The 18,640-nt window shown below is 36.8% G+C and overlaps 1 protein-coding gene across 1 annotated transcript in view; it reads left to right on the plus strand.

Annotated features, from left to right (window-relative positions):
• Nucleotides 1-8,534: 8,534 nt before the first annotated feature.
• The window catches only part of LOC108677156, a 36,169-nt gene continuing 26,063 nt past the window's right edge, over nucleotides 8,535-18,640 (plus strand). Inside the window, exons 1-2 of the mRNA XM_018165320.1 lie at nucleotides 8,535-8,696; nucleotides 14,717-17,259. Of these exons, the coding sequence (XP_018020809.1) occupies nucleotides 15,023-17,259 (2,237 nt within the window). The 5' untranslated portion in view covers nucleotides 8,535-8,696; nucleotides 14,717-15,022. The remainder of the gene's footprint in view (nucleotides 8,697-14,716; nucleotides 17,260-18,640) is intronic.

The raw sequence follows: 18,640 nt of genomic DNA on the forward strand, positions 1-18,640 counted from the left end.
AAATCATATTCAATTCGTTGAGCATTATTTTTCATGGCCTTTTACTCGTTGCTAAGTTTAGTAAGAGGTTTAGGTTTAGGTTTAAGGATTTGACCAATATACTGTCGTTACATGTTAAAACTGTATTTTTTATCAGTTTTTCATCTCATTTTAATCTTGTTTTGCGATGAAAAAATAAATGTAACTCCTATTTGAAAAAATGATAAATAAAATATTACTGTTTCAATAGGGACTCATGACCAAAAGTTTCATGTGGCAGAAATGTAAATTTATTGCATAAATGAAATTGTACAATGCCGAGGAACAAACATTCAGCCAAGTGACTTGGAGGCATATGTTCTGGACAAAGAAACACTTCGGTCATATTTGCCGCAATTATAATTATAATGCGCTAGAAATTACGTAATTCAGACGTCCAATCACTCATGTCAAATGATTTTGTAGTAAGACGAGAAAATCAATCGTTGAACGACATCCACTGAAAACGAGCCAAAAATATATAACCCGCTGACCTAAACCTAAACTCATTTCTCGTCCTATTTCAGGGAGCAATACTGTCCAACGGCGAGCTCGGCCTGGCAGAAGACCATCGAGCAAATCACTCCCTCTAATGGCGGAAGAGATTTTTTTTAGCCCTCAGGACTTTGGCCATTTTTCGGTTGGGCAACAGGTAGACGTACGATCGTTTGTCACGGAGGCGCTCGGCGAAGCCTGAGTTTCGCTGTTCTGGAATAAAGCATATTTGGCGAGTTACGGTCGGCCAACAGTTGGCTTGTGGCCACCACTGAGAATATTGGTGAGCAAAATTTATGTCTGAAGAAATTCTATTGTGATTTTTATACCATTGATAATACGAGACCGAAATTTCTTATTTCGTGCTCGCACACGTTGACATTTACACGAATGTAAAAATACATCAATAATGTTGACCGCCAGTCGTAAACATTCCTTGCATGAACATCGTTGCATGAGACAGAGGTGATTTGCATGCATTTGAACCTTATTTGTTAACCAATAAAGTTTTGAACGACCAGGATATTTGATTTACGTTTATATTGCGAGCGGAAATAACTACCCGTTCGATGCATTTGGAGCAACTAGCAAGGAAAATACTAAAATAAGAAAACTGCAATAATGAATGAATTTTCCGCGGACATCGATAAACAATCTATTGAACTTTCCAATTCAAAGAAACAATTCCTTACAAATTGGTGCGAAAATTAAAGGACTTCCGTAGGGAACGAGGTTCTAGAATTACTGCAGATTTAAAGCACTTAAATTCACTTGAATGTAATTAATGCAGCAGAAACGAGTAATTGTTTTGCAAAAACATAATGGAAACTGGGAGCTTGGTGGAAGTAAGAATTTTTTCATATCACCTTGGAATACAATGCGCATTCTACCATACATTTCCTGCGTACACATCAGGGATTCCTTCCTATAAAACCTTGACGCAGTTACAGTGATGAACAAGTAATAGATTTCATCAAATTATCTTAAAGTCAGAGATACTTTCCCAGTGCAATCTGAGTCTTAGTTCACTTTGTTATTGTGATGCGCACTTACGAGGGATGTGCTATGGGCACAACAAAATCTTCTGAAACTTGTTAATTAGGATGATAATGTTTATTTTTTACATAAAATTATGCACAAAGATAAAGATAAATTTAAGCTGATGTCAACCAGGAAGCAACCAATTGAAATAATTATCAGTACGCAATAAATCAGCAATAATAGGATCATTAATGCACTATATACGAGTATATGACAAAATTTTAATTCTGCATAATTTGCGTTATTTTACAATTTGTAGACCTATGCACTATATTGAATAATTTGTTACAACATAAATCCCTCATCTTCAAGTTGTATAATACGGTATATAGTTTGTTTTGATACTAAATGATATACGCTTTATTATAAAATATTTTACATCACTTATCCACAATATAAATAGATATATTGTATTGTTTATACACTACTTTTTACCATTTGAATACTACAATATGCTTGGTTGTGGCATTTATCCACTTTAAGTGCAATGTATCGTCTTATTCGTATACTCTATAATGCATTGCATTGAATTATTTGCGCAAATTATTTGTTTAATCATACTTTTAGCAGGACCGGTTTTACACGCCTGTAAAGCTGTCTGTTGCGATACATCAAGTAGATGATGAAACAATCTCCTGTAATAAATAAGTGTAAAAAATTTTAAACCTGCTGTGAAAGTTATTTGTGTACAATTTCAAGCACGGAGTATTACCGTGGAGCTACAATTATTATAGGCCTATATAATCTTTTACAAACAGGTGATCAAAGGATTAATGAATTTTTATATGTTTTTTGTCATGTACTACACTTTCAAGGACGAACCATCGCACAACAACAGATGAGTAAAATCAATTAAACTGAGTCAACAGACATTCTATCATTCAGCTACAACTACTACAACAGACATTCTACCAATAAACTAAAACTACTACTGCTACAAAAGACACTACCAATCAATCTTGACAACTACCACTACAACAGACATACTACCATAATCAACCTTACACCGAATGCCATCTTTTCAACCGCAGTTCTATGTTCAGAACCCCGACACAATTCCTGCTCTGGATTCCTATACGCATCCTGTGCGCAAACTGCCTCTATTTTTCAGCAGAACTGCTCAGGATCCTGCCATGCAATTGGACTTCGTTATTTGGCCAATGTCGTCCGCGTCGCGTTCTGGAAAGGCACTGATCGAATTATGTCGAGCCGTGACAGCCGACGAATTTCAAAGCATAAATACATAAGAATTTACGAAGCTCAATAGGAGCGAAGTGATGGAAACTTGACAAACAACCTTATAGCGAGTGCAGTCTAATAGGCTTTTTATTTCAATGCGCATCTGATACATCGTGCAAGAAGAGTGATATTCGATCCTGTGGGAAAGGAATAAATTTTTCATTAATTTTGATCCCATTTAGCACGTGAAAAAATATCAACTGGAACATATTGTTAGAACCGTATATCAGGTATAGGAAACTGTGGGGTATCTCTCAAACGAAGGCCAAAACTAAATGAAACGAATGCCGATGCGAAATGAACGCATTGAATAACTTCTCAAGGGACTTTGGCGCAGATGAGCTAAAGTCTATTATTAAAGTTAATCTCATTGCTTATTATTGTTAATCTTATAATCTTATATCTTATATAGTTAATCTTATATAAGTTAATCTCATTATTATTATTTTATTATTGATTATTTTCATTTCTCATACCATACAATGCCAATCCATTGGTGGATGCAGAAATATAGGTTTATATCTACAAAAGTTTTATGCTATAAACTTGCATTTACTCTTTAGCTAACCATAACGGATGCGTATCAGATTTTTTATGCTTGATATCAGGAAAACTAAATATGTTTTGTAGTTTCGAAATTTGTTCTATGATATATTCACATAATTTCATTTATAATTTCATTATTGTCTATTGTGATAAAAAGCCAAAAGAAAAATCGAACTCTTCATCAGAAGTTGAAGCGCCAGCGCCGTACTATGGTATATAATAACTCAAAGATTATGTTACAATTCAAAGAACAAATTAATTTGAGTAATTAATATCGATGACGAATTGCATCACTTACAAATTAAGATATTCACGGAAAAGTAATAACAATGCAATCTATATAACTGCGTCGGGTAAACATTTATTTCCTCATCCTGTTATTCTCGTAATTCAGGAACAAACTACTACGAAAACTTGTGCACAATTTGTAGTTTGGAACACGATGGGTTATCTTCACTATATTTATTCTTTTCTGCCCTTACTCGGACAAAACTTTGTCTGCTTCTCAGAAAAAACTTCAAAGATTTTATTTCAGTAATATATATTAGCAACATTGAATATCGTCGGCATAGCCAGAAAATTCAATTCTACATAATACATGAGAGTTTCCAAGGCAAAGAAAACACAAAATTTTATAACAATGAACATTTGTACCAGAGAAATGACAACAATTCTTGATCTGAAACTAAAATTTTTATCTCACCTTTGTGTGCATTTTTATGGGTGATTATTTTACAAATGGTTCTAGTTATGAGATTGACTAATGATCTGAACCAAACTGAAAATCCAATGGCCACTCTTTGTATACTCATGCAGAAAAGGGGTTACATCCATTAAGCATTGCTTTTTATTAGTTTCATTAGAAAACTGTTACCCATGCAAAGTAAATGGCTCTACAGATTCAAATTTTAAAGGATCTGATAATCTTAGCTGTGAAGAAAGCATTTATCACAGGACGACATGACACTGTTACACGACATGGCACAACAGGGCATGAGACTGTAACACGACATGACACAACACGGCATGAGACAGTAACACGACATGTCACAACAAGGCATGAGACTGTTACACGACATGACACAACAGGGCATGAGACTGTAACACGACATGGCACAACAGGGCATGAGACTGTAACACGACATGGCACAACAGGGCATGAGACAGTAACACGACATGTCACAACAAGGCATGAGACTGAAACATGGCATGACACAACCGGGCATGAGACTGTAACACGACACAGCACAACAGGGCATGAGACTGTAACACGATCAGCCCTTCAATGAAAACATTGTAATGCTGGTCAGGAAAGTCATACTTTTTCGTTGAATCAGCATAGATAAATCCCAAAGCTACGCTAGATCTAATTTATTATAAGTATAGTATGGATAGTACAATCAGCAACTCAATTACAGTGCACTGTTTTACTGTTAAATATTTCTGATTTTCATTTAATGTTCAATTTGAAGTTATATAAGAAACTTCCAACATCGTGTCCCGCTTTGATGAATTTATTCAAAGAGATTTGTGACTCAATTTTAAGCTATCCAGAGAATCATAAGTAACAATATATATCTTATACATCTTGCATAATTTCTCGTATAATGTATAATAAATCAATATCTTGTATATAAATTCTTGTATATATCTCGTAAAATGTATATCTAGGAATTATTCACACATTCTTGAACTTGCTACAAAACTAAACTTTCCTCCTACATATCTCTGTGGAAGCATTAAGAAGAATTTCAAGTCTAGTGACTTGGAAAATTTATCGTGGACATGAAGCTATTGAATTGAGTGTACAACCGAAAAGAAACTCAACTAAATTCAATACCGATTGATTGTAAAATTAGCAATGCAGTGAAGTAAAATCGTGGGGAGTGGTTGATAACTTGATGTTTCAGAACGACCATTATATATAATAGTGTTCGTATAATATATACTAGCAGTGCATATTATCCTATAATACAGTATAATATACACTAGCAGCAGAGGTGGGCAGTAGCGCGCTACATTTTCAGTAGCGGTAGCGGCGCTATATTTAAGGCAATGTAGCGGTAGCGGTAGCGCGCTCTACATATTTAAGTAGCGATGCGAGGTTTTGCCGCTACAGCGCTACCGCTACATTTATAGATAAAGCCTTTAGATTTTACTTGATAGTATTAAATATTGTTTAAAAACCAGCATGATACATACATAATATAAATTACAGAATAAAACTGTACGAAAGATTTCGGTGTAATGGTGTCAACCTCAGCCTGTTACTAGTGTCAACATGTTAGTTGTTAGTGAGGACAGTAAATAAATAAACTCACTCACTTGTTACTTGTTAAGTTGTTACCAGTTACCACTTACAGGTATTTTTTCATGTTTCAGTTTGCTTACAGTTATTTTACACAGTTATTTTTATGTTTCACCTTCTCTACATAGATGTCTACGTTAATCTACTAATCTCAAAAATAATCCACATATATGTATAAATAAAAGACTGATTTTTTATATGGAAATGTGGATAATTTTTTAGATTGGTAAATTAAAGTACACATCCATGTAGGGAAGGTAAAACATAAAAATAACTGTAGCATTTATTTTCTGTATCTAACCCGTACTAGTTTGGTTAGGTTAATTGCAAAAAAGTTGCATCAATATGTTTTGAAAATGTTTTATTATCATTAAATGTTTATGAGTGAATCCCAATAGCAGAATAAGGAATATTTAGAGATTTCCAATAATTTAGGCCATTGTAGCGGCTAATGTAGCAGCGCTACATTTTACTGTAGCGGTAGCGGTAGCGCTTGCTACAATCTAGTGGGTGTAGCGGTAGCGGTAGCGCCAGTTACATTTTGAGCATGTAGCGCCACGTATTTCAAAGGGTAGCGCCGCTACATTTCAAAGTAGCGCTGCCCAGCTCTGACTAGCAGGACCACCACACAACCCCAATAGAATCCAGCTTCTATAGCTACAAAATAGCTGGTAAAAAAAACTGGGAAATTCAGAATGTCTGTCAGTCACAATGTGCAACAGTGCAAATTTGGAAACCTGGGATTGATCGAAGAGTCTGAAACAGTATCCCCCTAAATTGTTTTCTTGATGATGAATTTACAGCACAGACTGTGTTATTACATATATTCATAACTTTGCTCCTTTTAAGTAATGCATCTCATGTTCTTGAGAAAATAAACTTGTTGACAGTTCTCGAATAAATAAATTACATAGAACCTGCTCCTTTTCATTTTAAAGCACATTTATGATTATTTTATGTATCGTTTTTGATAACCGTGTCTTTATAAACAATGAGAAGGTGTAGTACAGCCAAGCGCCAGGCCGCAAGCGAAACAGGATGTGAAAAAAAATCATGTTAGAATTGCGGCCAAAAACGATTAATAGGTCAAGCAGCGTAAAAAAGGTAATTAAATATACCAATATTAATTTATTACTTTCAATGACTCAAAGAAAATAATTATTTAAACAGCAGTTTGAAACTTGTTAGAATCATTAGTACTCTGGACAAATGGGTACTTATAGCATCAGCCATGGAACCTTTAAACTCCGCAAATCGTGTACATAACACCAATGAAATGGAAGCTCTAAAATATTTATGATCATTAAACCTCAAGGGCTTTGATGACCAATTCTCTGAAGCCAGCAAGAAAGAAGCCAGATTTGCATCTGAGAAAGGAAGCTTGAAGAAGAGATGGGCGAAATGCAACAGGAACAACACATTCGTACAATAAAGCGCTTACTCTAGTCGCCAGCCACAGCACGCGAAAGACAGAGACTATATGTGCGGGGTATCCTGACTACAAAACAACTTAATCCCACAACAGAATAACCTTCACAGCAACCTAGCCCCTCAACTGACCAACCTACACAACAGCTTAACCCCTCAACTGACCAACCTACACAACAACTTAACCCCTAAACTGACCAACCTACGCAACAACTTAACCCCTAACTGCAATACCTACACAACTAAACCCCACTGCTGTAGGGCAGTTCAAACTTAACCCCATAACTTACCAACCTACACAACAACTTAACCCCTAACTGCAATACCTACACAACTAAACCCCTCAACTGTAGGGCAGTTCGAACTTAACCCCACAACTTACCAACCTACAAAAACAACCAAACCCCACAACAGTGGCCCACGGTCAGGCTCGCCGAGGCATGTAGTGGGGCACCTGAGTGCAATAAATTTTATAGGAGAACGTGCGCAAATACTCGACTAAAAACACTTTGACGGACTGGCAGTGCAGGCAGAAAAAGTCCCCGTGAACAAAAAAAAAAACATAATCGAAACAAGCCACAAACTTCGATACAGTAACAGGGATCTCCGTGGTTATGAACCTTTGCGTTTAAGCAAATATCTGAATAGCAGTAGCGTACAGACACTCCTGAGCACCGAGTCTAGAATACAGCTTTACTATATCGATCTTTCTCTAGCTATTCAAAGCCACTGCTACAATCCCTCTACCAAATAGAATTTTTTTAATAATATATTTAACATGTAAATATCAAAACCGTAACTCGTTCAGGCACCTCTAAAATTATACGCTATTCACTTTGACGCGATACGGCTTCATGCTCTGTGGTATTCAACTGTACATTTTACATACCCTTTAATTTTCGCAATCAGTTCTTTAAAAACTTTAGTGAATCCAGAATCATTTTAGGTTGCGGTGCATTTTATTTATAATCTATAACTCATCAAAATAATGTTGCTTATGAAAAAAATCCGCATTATTATTCGGTAATATTTCCGCATCTCAAAAACTACGAAGGAAAATCCTGTCTCAGACTTGATGTCAAGCAGGGCCACTCGTCCCCTGCCCGGGACATCATAGCTATGCCGGGACCGACGAGGTCGGAGTCGCGAGATACGGGTTGCCGTTCAGTACTTCAGTTGCTAGCCAGCCCTCGTAGGCAGCGGTGGTGCGTTGAAAAGTCTCTCTCTCACACCCGCTGAAAAATTTCCATGCCTCATATTTAGGAAATTTTAAAATGCAGCTATTAATTTTCATGGTGTATAATAATCCATGGTCTGTGATTCCAATTTATGATATTTCTCCGAGTATGTTTATTGATTATTTTTGAAGTAGTTTTTATTAATACGGAAATCAACAAATTTTCTTACGCAAACCGGAAACAATTTGTTAATTTTTTCTGTGCCCTTACTTTCAGGCAATCTTTTCTTTTGTATGTGAACTCTTAAGTGTTCACAATACGTTAAGTAGCGATTTGCAGGGATACTTTGATAATTTCATAGTATTTTAAAGACATGAGTCGGGGTGTCAAAAATGACTCATAGACTCCATTATATACTAGTGACAGCCATTCTCGTATCGAAGGTAAGACGTCCACTAGTATTAGACTAATAGACTTCGGCATTATGAATAAATTAGCATTTAACACAATATAACTTTAAAGTTAAATCCTTCATTGATATTTATATGCTTATTATGGTTATTTTGAGAGCACTATTGTTACTATTTATAATAAAGTTATTATTTTCGAGAATTATTATGTATAATTAATTCTTATCAATATCTCCAATATCTCCTTGCGACAATAGGGGACTGCATTCAGCGCCTGCTAGAGAACGTCGTGTTCTCTCGCAGGACAAACTTATGAACAATTGTTCCGGATCTTCATGTATAAAAGAGCACTGATCATTTCAATTGAAATTTGTCTCTGTTTCGAGGACTAGCAGAAGAACGCGCGATTGTTTCCGATAACTGACTACGGTAAGGCAGCTTTCTATTGGACTTTAACGATGCTTAGCATTATTTAATATTTGAATTAATATTTTCCGTTGTTAATGACACTTGTGAGTTTCGGGGAGTTAAACTTCTGCTCTGAAATAAAAGCTTATGAAGCTTATGAAAAAGAAATATCTTTTATCTGACTGAATCATTATTATCATTTGATGTATTTTTTATGCATTCGATTTATTTACATTAGCTCCATGTACATTCAGATATTTTAATTAGAATAGCATATACATTTTTCAAAAAGAAAAATTTACATCACATACTATTTACTTCATTTTAATTTTGCATCTCATGTTATTAAGTTCCAGCTAACACTAACTAAAACTTCACATCATAACTATTCCGTGGTGACTTGAATATTTATACATATGACTTCAAATATACCGGAAATAGAGCTTATTTATAAAGATTCAATCGAATTTTACGTCTTCATTGGAAGTTTTAAAATTAAAATCCCCATCAATCAAGCCACATTTCCGTCACCTTAGTTTCAAAATTATTATGCAACGAATAAGGAGCATAATAATTATGCAAATTTTCAAGTCGTTTCAAATCGGACAGTTAAACATGAAATTGTATCAAAGTGCAGCTTAATGACATTAATTTTTTTTTTTTTTAGGGGGATGTTTAAGATACTGCACATAATTCTCATTGCTTTGCACTCTTAATAATCGTTCCGAAATTATCGTGACAACAAATGAGCATTTAAATTCAGTTCTAAATTACATTTGAGAATTGTCTTTTTTGTCGATGTATACTCGTATGTGGTCATAACGAGTCACGTTCGCGCCATCGAGGCCATACGGACGATAAATAATTTTTTTCTCTGTTATTTTCTGACCTCGTAGCTGATTTTTCAACTGGCTATCATCAAAAAATTAATCATTACCCACACGAAATGAAGAAAAAAGCCAGGCTAATGATTTTTGTTTGTTTTATTTTGCCGAAAATTTATTTCAAAAATTTTTATGATTTTGCAATTCTTTTTGCGTCTTACTATTGGTACCGTAGGATCGATGGTCTCCTATGCCGGATAACTGATCACCGTACAAAAATTTCCTGTTCACGAATAAGTTGATGCTGCTTCGATATTCGAATCAGGAGCAACGTCGATATTTGTTTATTTTAATTTGTTCAGCGAGGACTTAGTTCAGCTAAAATCGGAGACCTGATCGGTTTTGTTAGCCTGCGAATCGAAACTTCTAATTCTTGAGATTTTCATCGTTATAACATTCCTTCACACGTTCGGGTCTTATTAGAAACTTTTAGCCGTTAGCTATAATTATTAACCATTTGCCCATTCATCCTTCGGACATCTTAAAATGTATTTCAGTAATTACGAATAATGAAATAGAATACCAGGTTAATGAATAAATGTTTCGTATTATGATGACATTGCTTCAAAACTTTATGGGACAGCAACAAATATTCACACTGCCTACCGCAAGTGCGAAACCTTTGAAATTTAGTTGAAATGTATAAAAGCTTAAGCACAAAAATCATTCTACTCATAATTGTACGTAGGCATATTTTCATATGTTGGTATTACGATTTTCTGAAGTCCCAAGCGGCCATCTTATTAAGGAAAAAATTCTGAACAACTCACGCCCTTCCATCCCTGAATTAAAAAATTGTGGTTTTCACTTCATACGTTATATCCTGGAACTCATTGGAAAAGACTCGTTGCAAAATATCACTGCGAAAAAAGGTGGAATTTAGTGAGCTTTGAAGTGTCACGCAATATGTCCGACACGAGGTGATTATACCTTCAATAATGGCCAAGCCATCACGGCCATACCGTCGCGTGACGCAATCTCGCAGCAAATTTGGGCGGATCATTATAGTTAGGATATTGAATATTATCATCAAAGCTGGGACGATGAAAATTAATTTACTCAGCGTATTACCTCTTGTGAGCACAAGTTGACAGAATATTAGTGGTTTTATAAAGCGAGGTAATTGCAGCGGCTAGCAAATAAGAGTGGGCGTCGTCTTTCAATTTCCGCAAATTGTAAGCTGGCTTCATGCAATTCGTGCAAAAGACTGCAATCAAGTTTACAAATTATACATGTCAGTTGGAGTATCCATAATGCAGCTGTGATTGCTTAATATATAATCAACTTAATAGTTGATCAATTATAAACCTGTTTAGGCTGTTTTACGTTAGTAGCGCAGAGAAGCATCAGTTAGTGCCGGCAATTAGAGTTCGATTTGTGAAAATCCGTTGTAGCTGAATCAATCCTGCCTCGGTATAACCAATACTAATCGGGGGCTGAGAAGCATTTTTCTTACAAATGCAGGAAAATGAATAAGTTAAGTGAACTGACCCATGCATTAAGGTATGACTTGCTTTTTTCTTCCTTTGCTGTGATTGGTGGCTATTTTTCAACCCAATTAGTATTACCCCATTTTAATTCATCAGATTAATTTTGTCTTAATTTTTTGAACACATCCATCATTCGTTCCAAGTCTCAATCGCCAACGTTCTAAAGATAAACGGTTGACAAATTATTTGTATAGTAAACAACGTGGTACAATAATGGAATATTGTCTTAAATGTGATCCCAGACCTTCTTTTACCACCTCATAACTTCCCTCCCACCACACATCACTCCAACACACATCACCCCACCACACATCACCCCACCTCACATCACCCCACCTCACATCACCCCACCTCACATCACCCCACCTCACATCACCCCATGCTGCCTGTTGCTGCCTGTTGCTGCCTGTTGCTGCCTGTTGCTGCCTGTTGCTGCCTGTTGCTGCCTGTTGCTGCCTGTTGCTGCCTGTTGCTGTCTGTTGCTTCAGCTGAAATTTTTTAGATTTCCATATATCGCCTCTGCGACGTACGGATCTACTATTCAGAACCCACTTTTACTTATCTTAGTTTTTTGTCATAAATCAAAGATTTTATATATACCATTTGAGATCATTCTTGGATACTGGAAATTTCAAAGTTAAACTTCCAAAATATTTAGATTTTCATTAACGCAAGCATTTCTACCATCAAAAGAACAGGAAATGATTACCATTCATTTTCAGTCATTGAGTGCTTAGAAATATTCAAAATTATGTTCAAAAGCTCCTTGCGCGTTAATCATTAAAGTTATTTATTTGTTTGCAATTATATCAATTCCCCTCACGAGTTTAAATTTTGACTGCAAAAGTTAGAGATAAAGAAATCAAATAATTATATCCGCCATCCTACGCTTCCTTGACGGGACTCTAAACGCCTTGATCTCTGGAAGGACCATACAAACACTAAAATCCTTTCTAAACCCTGCCATTTATTCGTGAATAGTTACAGTCTTATCTAAGTGTAGATTCCGTCATAAGAAGAAACAGATTTTGTGAGTTTCTCAGCATTTACGTCAGACCTCTCGGACCTGAGGAAGCTTGAGATAATATGTTCCCTTCACTAAATGTCACGTCCAGTGATATTTATTCTAGCCATTTACAAAAGTCCAAAATGCTTCTAACACACGAATCACATCTTTGCAGTAAAGCCATAACATTTGAACATACTACAATAATTGTTTTACACAGGCTGATACCATAAACATGCGTAATTCATGACTATTTCAATATTTATTTTCAATATTTTCAGACTTATTGGAAATTAAATTTCATTCGTAATGCGTGACGTCAGTGATACCACGGCAACGTGTAGCTCTGAATTCAACAGCACGGCCAACACGAAATTATTTTGTTCGCTGCAAAAATACAGGCTCGGCTTCAACTTTTCGTTGCGACACTCGCAGTTCATCAGCATGCATGGCACGCAGCGCTTGCTCAGGCCCGATACTGTGCATGTTGATGCGCGCTGGACAGCCTCTTATATTAATGGCAGAATTCGGAAGAAAATCTGGCAAGATGCTTACAGGGAACGCTTACGTACACGTTAGTGCAGTGGCCCGGCAGGGCTTCGTTTAGCGCAAAAAAAAAATAACTGTTAAAGCGTTAGAAGACATTTGCACCGAAAAATATTAAATTAATGATTTTTTTGGTACTTCAAGTTTTTCATCGAATTAAATTTACATTTGAGCATGAAGTGACAATATGTGTTCACTTCCAGATTAAGGTCTTTTGTTTTGGAATTAACCTAATATTTATCTGGGCCAAGCAACAGGTACTTTTTGCAAGTTTCTGTTCAAAAGTCAAAAGTAAATCTTAACTCGTATTATATGACTTTTCCATAAGCCTATAGGACAACTGCGCGGTAAACTCTGTGCCTCTCGACCACGTGAGGGCTAGAGTACAACTGCGCATCTCTGTACGACTGATGACATACGCAATCTCAACTACAATGCTTAGTTCTTTCTTCTTGCAGTACAGAACTTAATTAATTAAATTATTCACTTCAAGAAATAACAAACTTAGGAAATTTTTACCTCAAGCTAACCCTACTCATGGCAAGAATGTCATCTTCAGAATGTTGTGCCGATTTATTGTTGACTTAGTCGTCTGCTTACACGAATGTGATAAACATTCAACTTCATTGTGATGTTTCTAAATCGCAAACAATATTAATTTAATTCTGTATTTCAAAACTGCAAATTAGTCATTTGAATGTTGAAAACATTTATATCTCTCATGTTTAATCCTCATTATTATATTATTCCTCATAATATGTCATGTAACTCATGATTTCGCGCGATACCGATCATCATTAGGTATTCTAAAAATTGATATGTTAGAGAAAAAAATTCTTCAAGAGCTCGTACGTTACAATGGCAAGTCATTGCCAGTGTTTATCCACCTGCTCAAGAAGGTGGAATTCAACCGGTTCCATGGGCCACCTGGAGAGTCAGGAGAGAGGCACCTGGCTTTTAAACAGCCTAAGCCAAGTGTGCCAGTGCGTTCTTGTTCCGTTCTTTAGAGATCCTTCTGACCCTTCTGACAGAGTTTCTTCTTGAATATTTATGTGCATCTCGTACACTAAAGTTTACCGTTAGCTGAACCTACATTAAATGCTGCTCGAGTTGTCTCCTCAATATCAATTAGGTCGATGGTTACATGAAGTATTTACCTGATGAATTTGATAGAAGTTCTTGCTTGCGCTCGTGAACGATACTTCTTTGCCCGTTCATTAAGTATTTTTAGACAAATTTTTAGCGGTAATTTAAAATACTAAGGTTTACAACATAAATCCTACTCACCTGCCACGGCAGACATTATAGTACGTAAGCCATATAAATAGGCTCTATAGAAATTGTTCAGCCTTTGATGATCTCAGCCTTTGTATTCTTAGCGTCGCGTTCCCCTGATTGGTAGCCAGGCAATCATGACTCTGGCTCGTCTTCGGCTACAGAGACGCCAGATTTATCCAAAAGCTCTAAACTTGCAGAATAAACTTAAATATGTCTTGAAGTTGTCTGCGAAAGTATTTTGTGTCCGATAGGTTTGCTGAAGTTCTATTTGCCTGTGTTAATAATTAATTCGATTGTTTTTTCCCCGATTACTGTGCGTACCGATAGATTTTTTCAATAAAGAACCGAACTCATTAGAATGTTTCTTATTTCCATTCGTGGTCCTCGCTTATTGTTAGTTACCCTGCCTCACTATTAAAATATTACTTTGTCTCTTTTCAGGAATAATAATCGTCCACGCCCGCAACAACCAGAGTTTTCTCACCAATCAAGAATTGCTAGTCCCGATCAATAGTTCTATTGGTCGTTTCTTGCAAATTAAATGAGAAATTTTCGTCTTTGGATTGCTACCCGAGCATTCTAGTTGGAGATAGCTGGGCGGACGTGGAATAAAAGACAAGCTCCTTTCCTCAACAATCTCCAACGGTTCTGTACACAAAGAAGAGCAGTAAATTCATTGCATCTGGCGGACGACTAAATGAACGTAACAGTCACTTTGTGATCACTTATTTAACTACAAAATTCAATATGCATAACAAAGAAACAATTCATGTCAATCAAAACATGGCAGGTGCTGAGAGCACGATATCCTATTTTCATAACAATCATACAAACAATTGTGATGAGACAACCCACGATCAAGCATCAGAGATCTCAAAGCCAGCTGGGAACACAAAGCTGAAGCCCTCCTATTCCTTCCAATCTAGCACCTCAACTCTCAGTGCATCGTCGTCCATTGATGAAGAATTCAAGGCAGGGGTCTGTAATTTTGATAGGAAGAATGGAACTTCATTCGTGGACACTAATTGTGAACTGTCCAAAAAACTAGGTTGCATCGCAGTTGGAGATGGAGGGCAATCCTCTGCAATTGCGCAGTATCCCATTGGCAATCAGTGCAGTGAACAATCATGCTCATCAAACAATAAGAAAAAATCAATGCCTCTTTTAAAAACAGTTCTTCTATACAATGATTGCAAAGATAAGTCAGATGGCAGGGTCTCCGTTTTAGCATCGTGCGTGAGTGAATATATAAAGGCTGTTTTTCAGAAGCTTGACTGTCACGCCAAAGGCTCGATATCAATAGAGGAGTTTAATTCTCTCTGCAAAGTGCTTGACATCAGTACGGCCATCAGTCATAGACACTCTTGGCTGAACGAAGACGGAAGGATTACGCTTGCAGGGTTTGAAAAATTATTGTGGGAGCGAGTCACGAACGACGGCGAACAAACTCTTCCAGTAAGCCTTGAAGAACGGCGGTCCAGTCCCATTCTGGCGCTCTCTGCACTTCACACCTCCCTTAGTCTCCAGAGTTTGAAAGCGATCATGAATGACTTGAAGGAGATTAGTTTATCTATGACGAGTAATGATAAAATCACCGGAGAGGCCAATGCTGATGCTTCATTACGAACGGAGCTAGATGCATCCAGTAACAAATTTTCTGAAAACTCTGAATCACTTAAAGGGTTCTTTAAGTCTTCTTTCTTAGTTTACGAAGAAAATAGGCGAATGAAATCTGTCATCGAAGACTTGAGGGTAAGTCTGCAGAATACAGACGCAGAGAACTTGGCATTAAGAGTGAAAATTCAGTTATTGATAGATAAAATAAGGTCTCAAGAAGCTGATCGCCAAAATGCTTTGCCCTCTTCCTTACAATTTCATGAAATCCAGCCTCAGTCTCTCATAAGGTCGGACCATTGCTGCTTCAGAGCTGAAAAATCGGAAGCAAGTGGCGTGTCGACCTCATTCGTGACAAGTAACTGCCAGATTTCGAGTAATATTATTGATGATTTACAGTCGAATACAGCAAAAGAGTCCGGATCTAACACCACCCCATCCAGCAATGAGACCGACATCATTGTTGAGGCTTCAAAGTATGAGTCGAATGCTAGCAGCATTTCTGAAAACAATTATAGATTTTCCACTGGGTTGTCAAATTTTGACCCCATATTATCGATGGACGATTGCGCTAAAGTTAAATTGCAACCCGAGACAATGCGCACGAACACAAATAATATAACAATGGCATTGCTGAGAAATCAATCTCAAGGAAACCATCTGGCCAAGCAAGAACCAACGCTGAACAACGACCAAGAGAAGCTTCAGAGAACTGACGAGATATGCAACGCTGAAAACCCATATGTAAAGAATACAATTTCCTTGACTCCTGAACTTTTATCACCTAACATTTACTGTATCCTTCCAAGTCAGGATAGTGATATCCTACCACAATCATCATTTACGCCACAACTTCCAAGCTACCACAAAGCGAATTTGCTGCAGGATGCCGGTAAACATGAAAACATGACAGCCAAGTTGCCTCGAATAATTGGCACGCAGGCCAAAGTTCTGTCTGTTGAAACGGTAAAACCCGGTAGAGAATGCATAATAGACTCTCCAATGCAAACACGAGGGGAAAAGGCGCAGGAAAAAACATTCAACGCTGACTCCCCCTTGTCGAAAAAGTCACAATCTGATTTGAGTGTTTCAATGCTATCCTCAGTACCCATGCCCTCTGACTTCACGTTAATTCCGCAAGTTATGACTTCAGGCCGTTTGTCTCTCAGAACTGAGAATCCTAGAAACGTCATTGAAGCTCGTCAGCCCATGAAAAGTGTTTCCGTACCAGAGTTGAATAATTTACGAGTGAATCTTCACTGGCATCCTACGGTGAACTCCGATACCGGCGCACAGCAGGAGCAGGCTCCCGAACATCTACCTTCAAACGCCACGATGACGATGTCAAGCCACCAGTCCCTTGCAAACAAGTAAGACATTCTTGTTGCCTTGAAATTTTTAAATCGAGCAATCTATCAATTTGAACCATTACCCCTTGTGATTGTTATAAATTTGGTTCCTCTTTGCGCAACTTCTTGCGGTTAGAGCGCTTCTCGACTTCACTTACTTTGTTGGACAGACTGAAATCTTAGTTCTTTTGGTAGTGTTTATTTCAACTGATTATGGCGTGCGAGATACGTGTTGAGGCAATAGATTCTCTGCACCAGAGAAATAAACTTGCAATGAACCTTCAGAATTGAATTAATAAATCGAATTAAATCGCAGCGTAGCTCTTCATATTATAGTATATAATATGAATATTATATTAGCTCACTGCGACAGGATCGCAGTGACGCGCAAATATATAACTGTTCGACTAACGTGTGCAAATTTCATTTCATCTCTTAAAGGATTTTCGTTGAATAATTTTTTTACCGTTGCTTTCGATTTTTTTTGCTGATAATTAAACTTAGATCAATACTGCAGGTCTTTGAATTATAAATGAAATCATTATTATTAATTAATGAAATTAATTTCGAGCTCAATTACTAGAAGAATTAGTTCAAATTTCACCTGAGAACCCGTCATTTTTCTGCGATTTTTTAGCTGAAATTACACATATTATACACTGTCTGATTCTGAATAATACACTTAATGCATTTGTCAACAACATTTCATCTGAGGAAATACATTCTTGTCTTCACATTAGACATTTCAACAAGAACTTGAGCCTAGAATCTTTCACACTAATAACCTGCCTTGTTTAAAGCAAAGACATCCATCGATACACTCTGTGTCTAGGATATTTGTACACATTCCTTAGTTTTCTGACATAAATTTCTCCTACATTGGACATTTTAACAAGAACTTGCACGTGGAATCTTTTTTGCTTATAAAATGCCCTTGTTTGTAAAAAGAAATCGAAACATTCTACTGATTGTAGATTCTATAAAAAAAATTGAGTTCTCTCACTGACCTCGAATTGCGTCGCGCGAGCCACCTGTCCACTCGATGGTTTTCACTAGACGAATTCTTCCGCTTTTTCTCAGCGTTTCTCTTTTTGAGCGCAACGCTTGCAATGCAATGCGGCGTATCCGTGATACGCTCGCCACCACAGGTGGCCAACGCGATATAGAAATGTGCAGTTTTTCTAGAGACTTTAAAGACTAGTAAAATCCTGAAGTTTGTTATAATTTTTTTTATATCCATCAGAATAAAAAAATTATCCTGAGTATAACTATCATAGTTTGGTGCTGGTTTGCATATTTGCTCAATATGCTCGATCTTATATATCTTTATGAAATCTCATAACCACCAATCCAGATAAAAGTTTTTGAAGAAAATCCTTCGAAATGTGAAAATTTCACCACT

Source organism: Hyalella azteca, unplaced genomic scaffold (assembly GCF_000764305.2).
Source record: "Hyalella azteca isolate HAZT.00-mixed unplaced genomic scaffold, Hazt_2.0.2 contig15946, whole genome shotgun sequence".
NCBI classification, from domain to species: Eukaryota; Metazoa; Arthropoda; class Malacostraca; order Amphipoda; family Hyalellidae; genus Hyalella; species Hyalella azteca.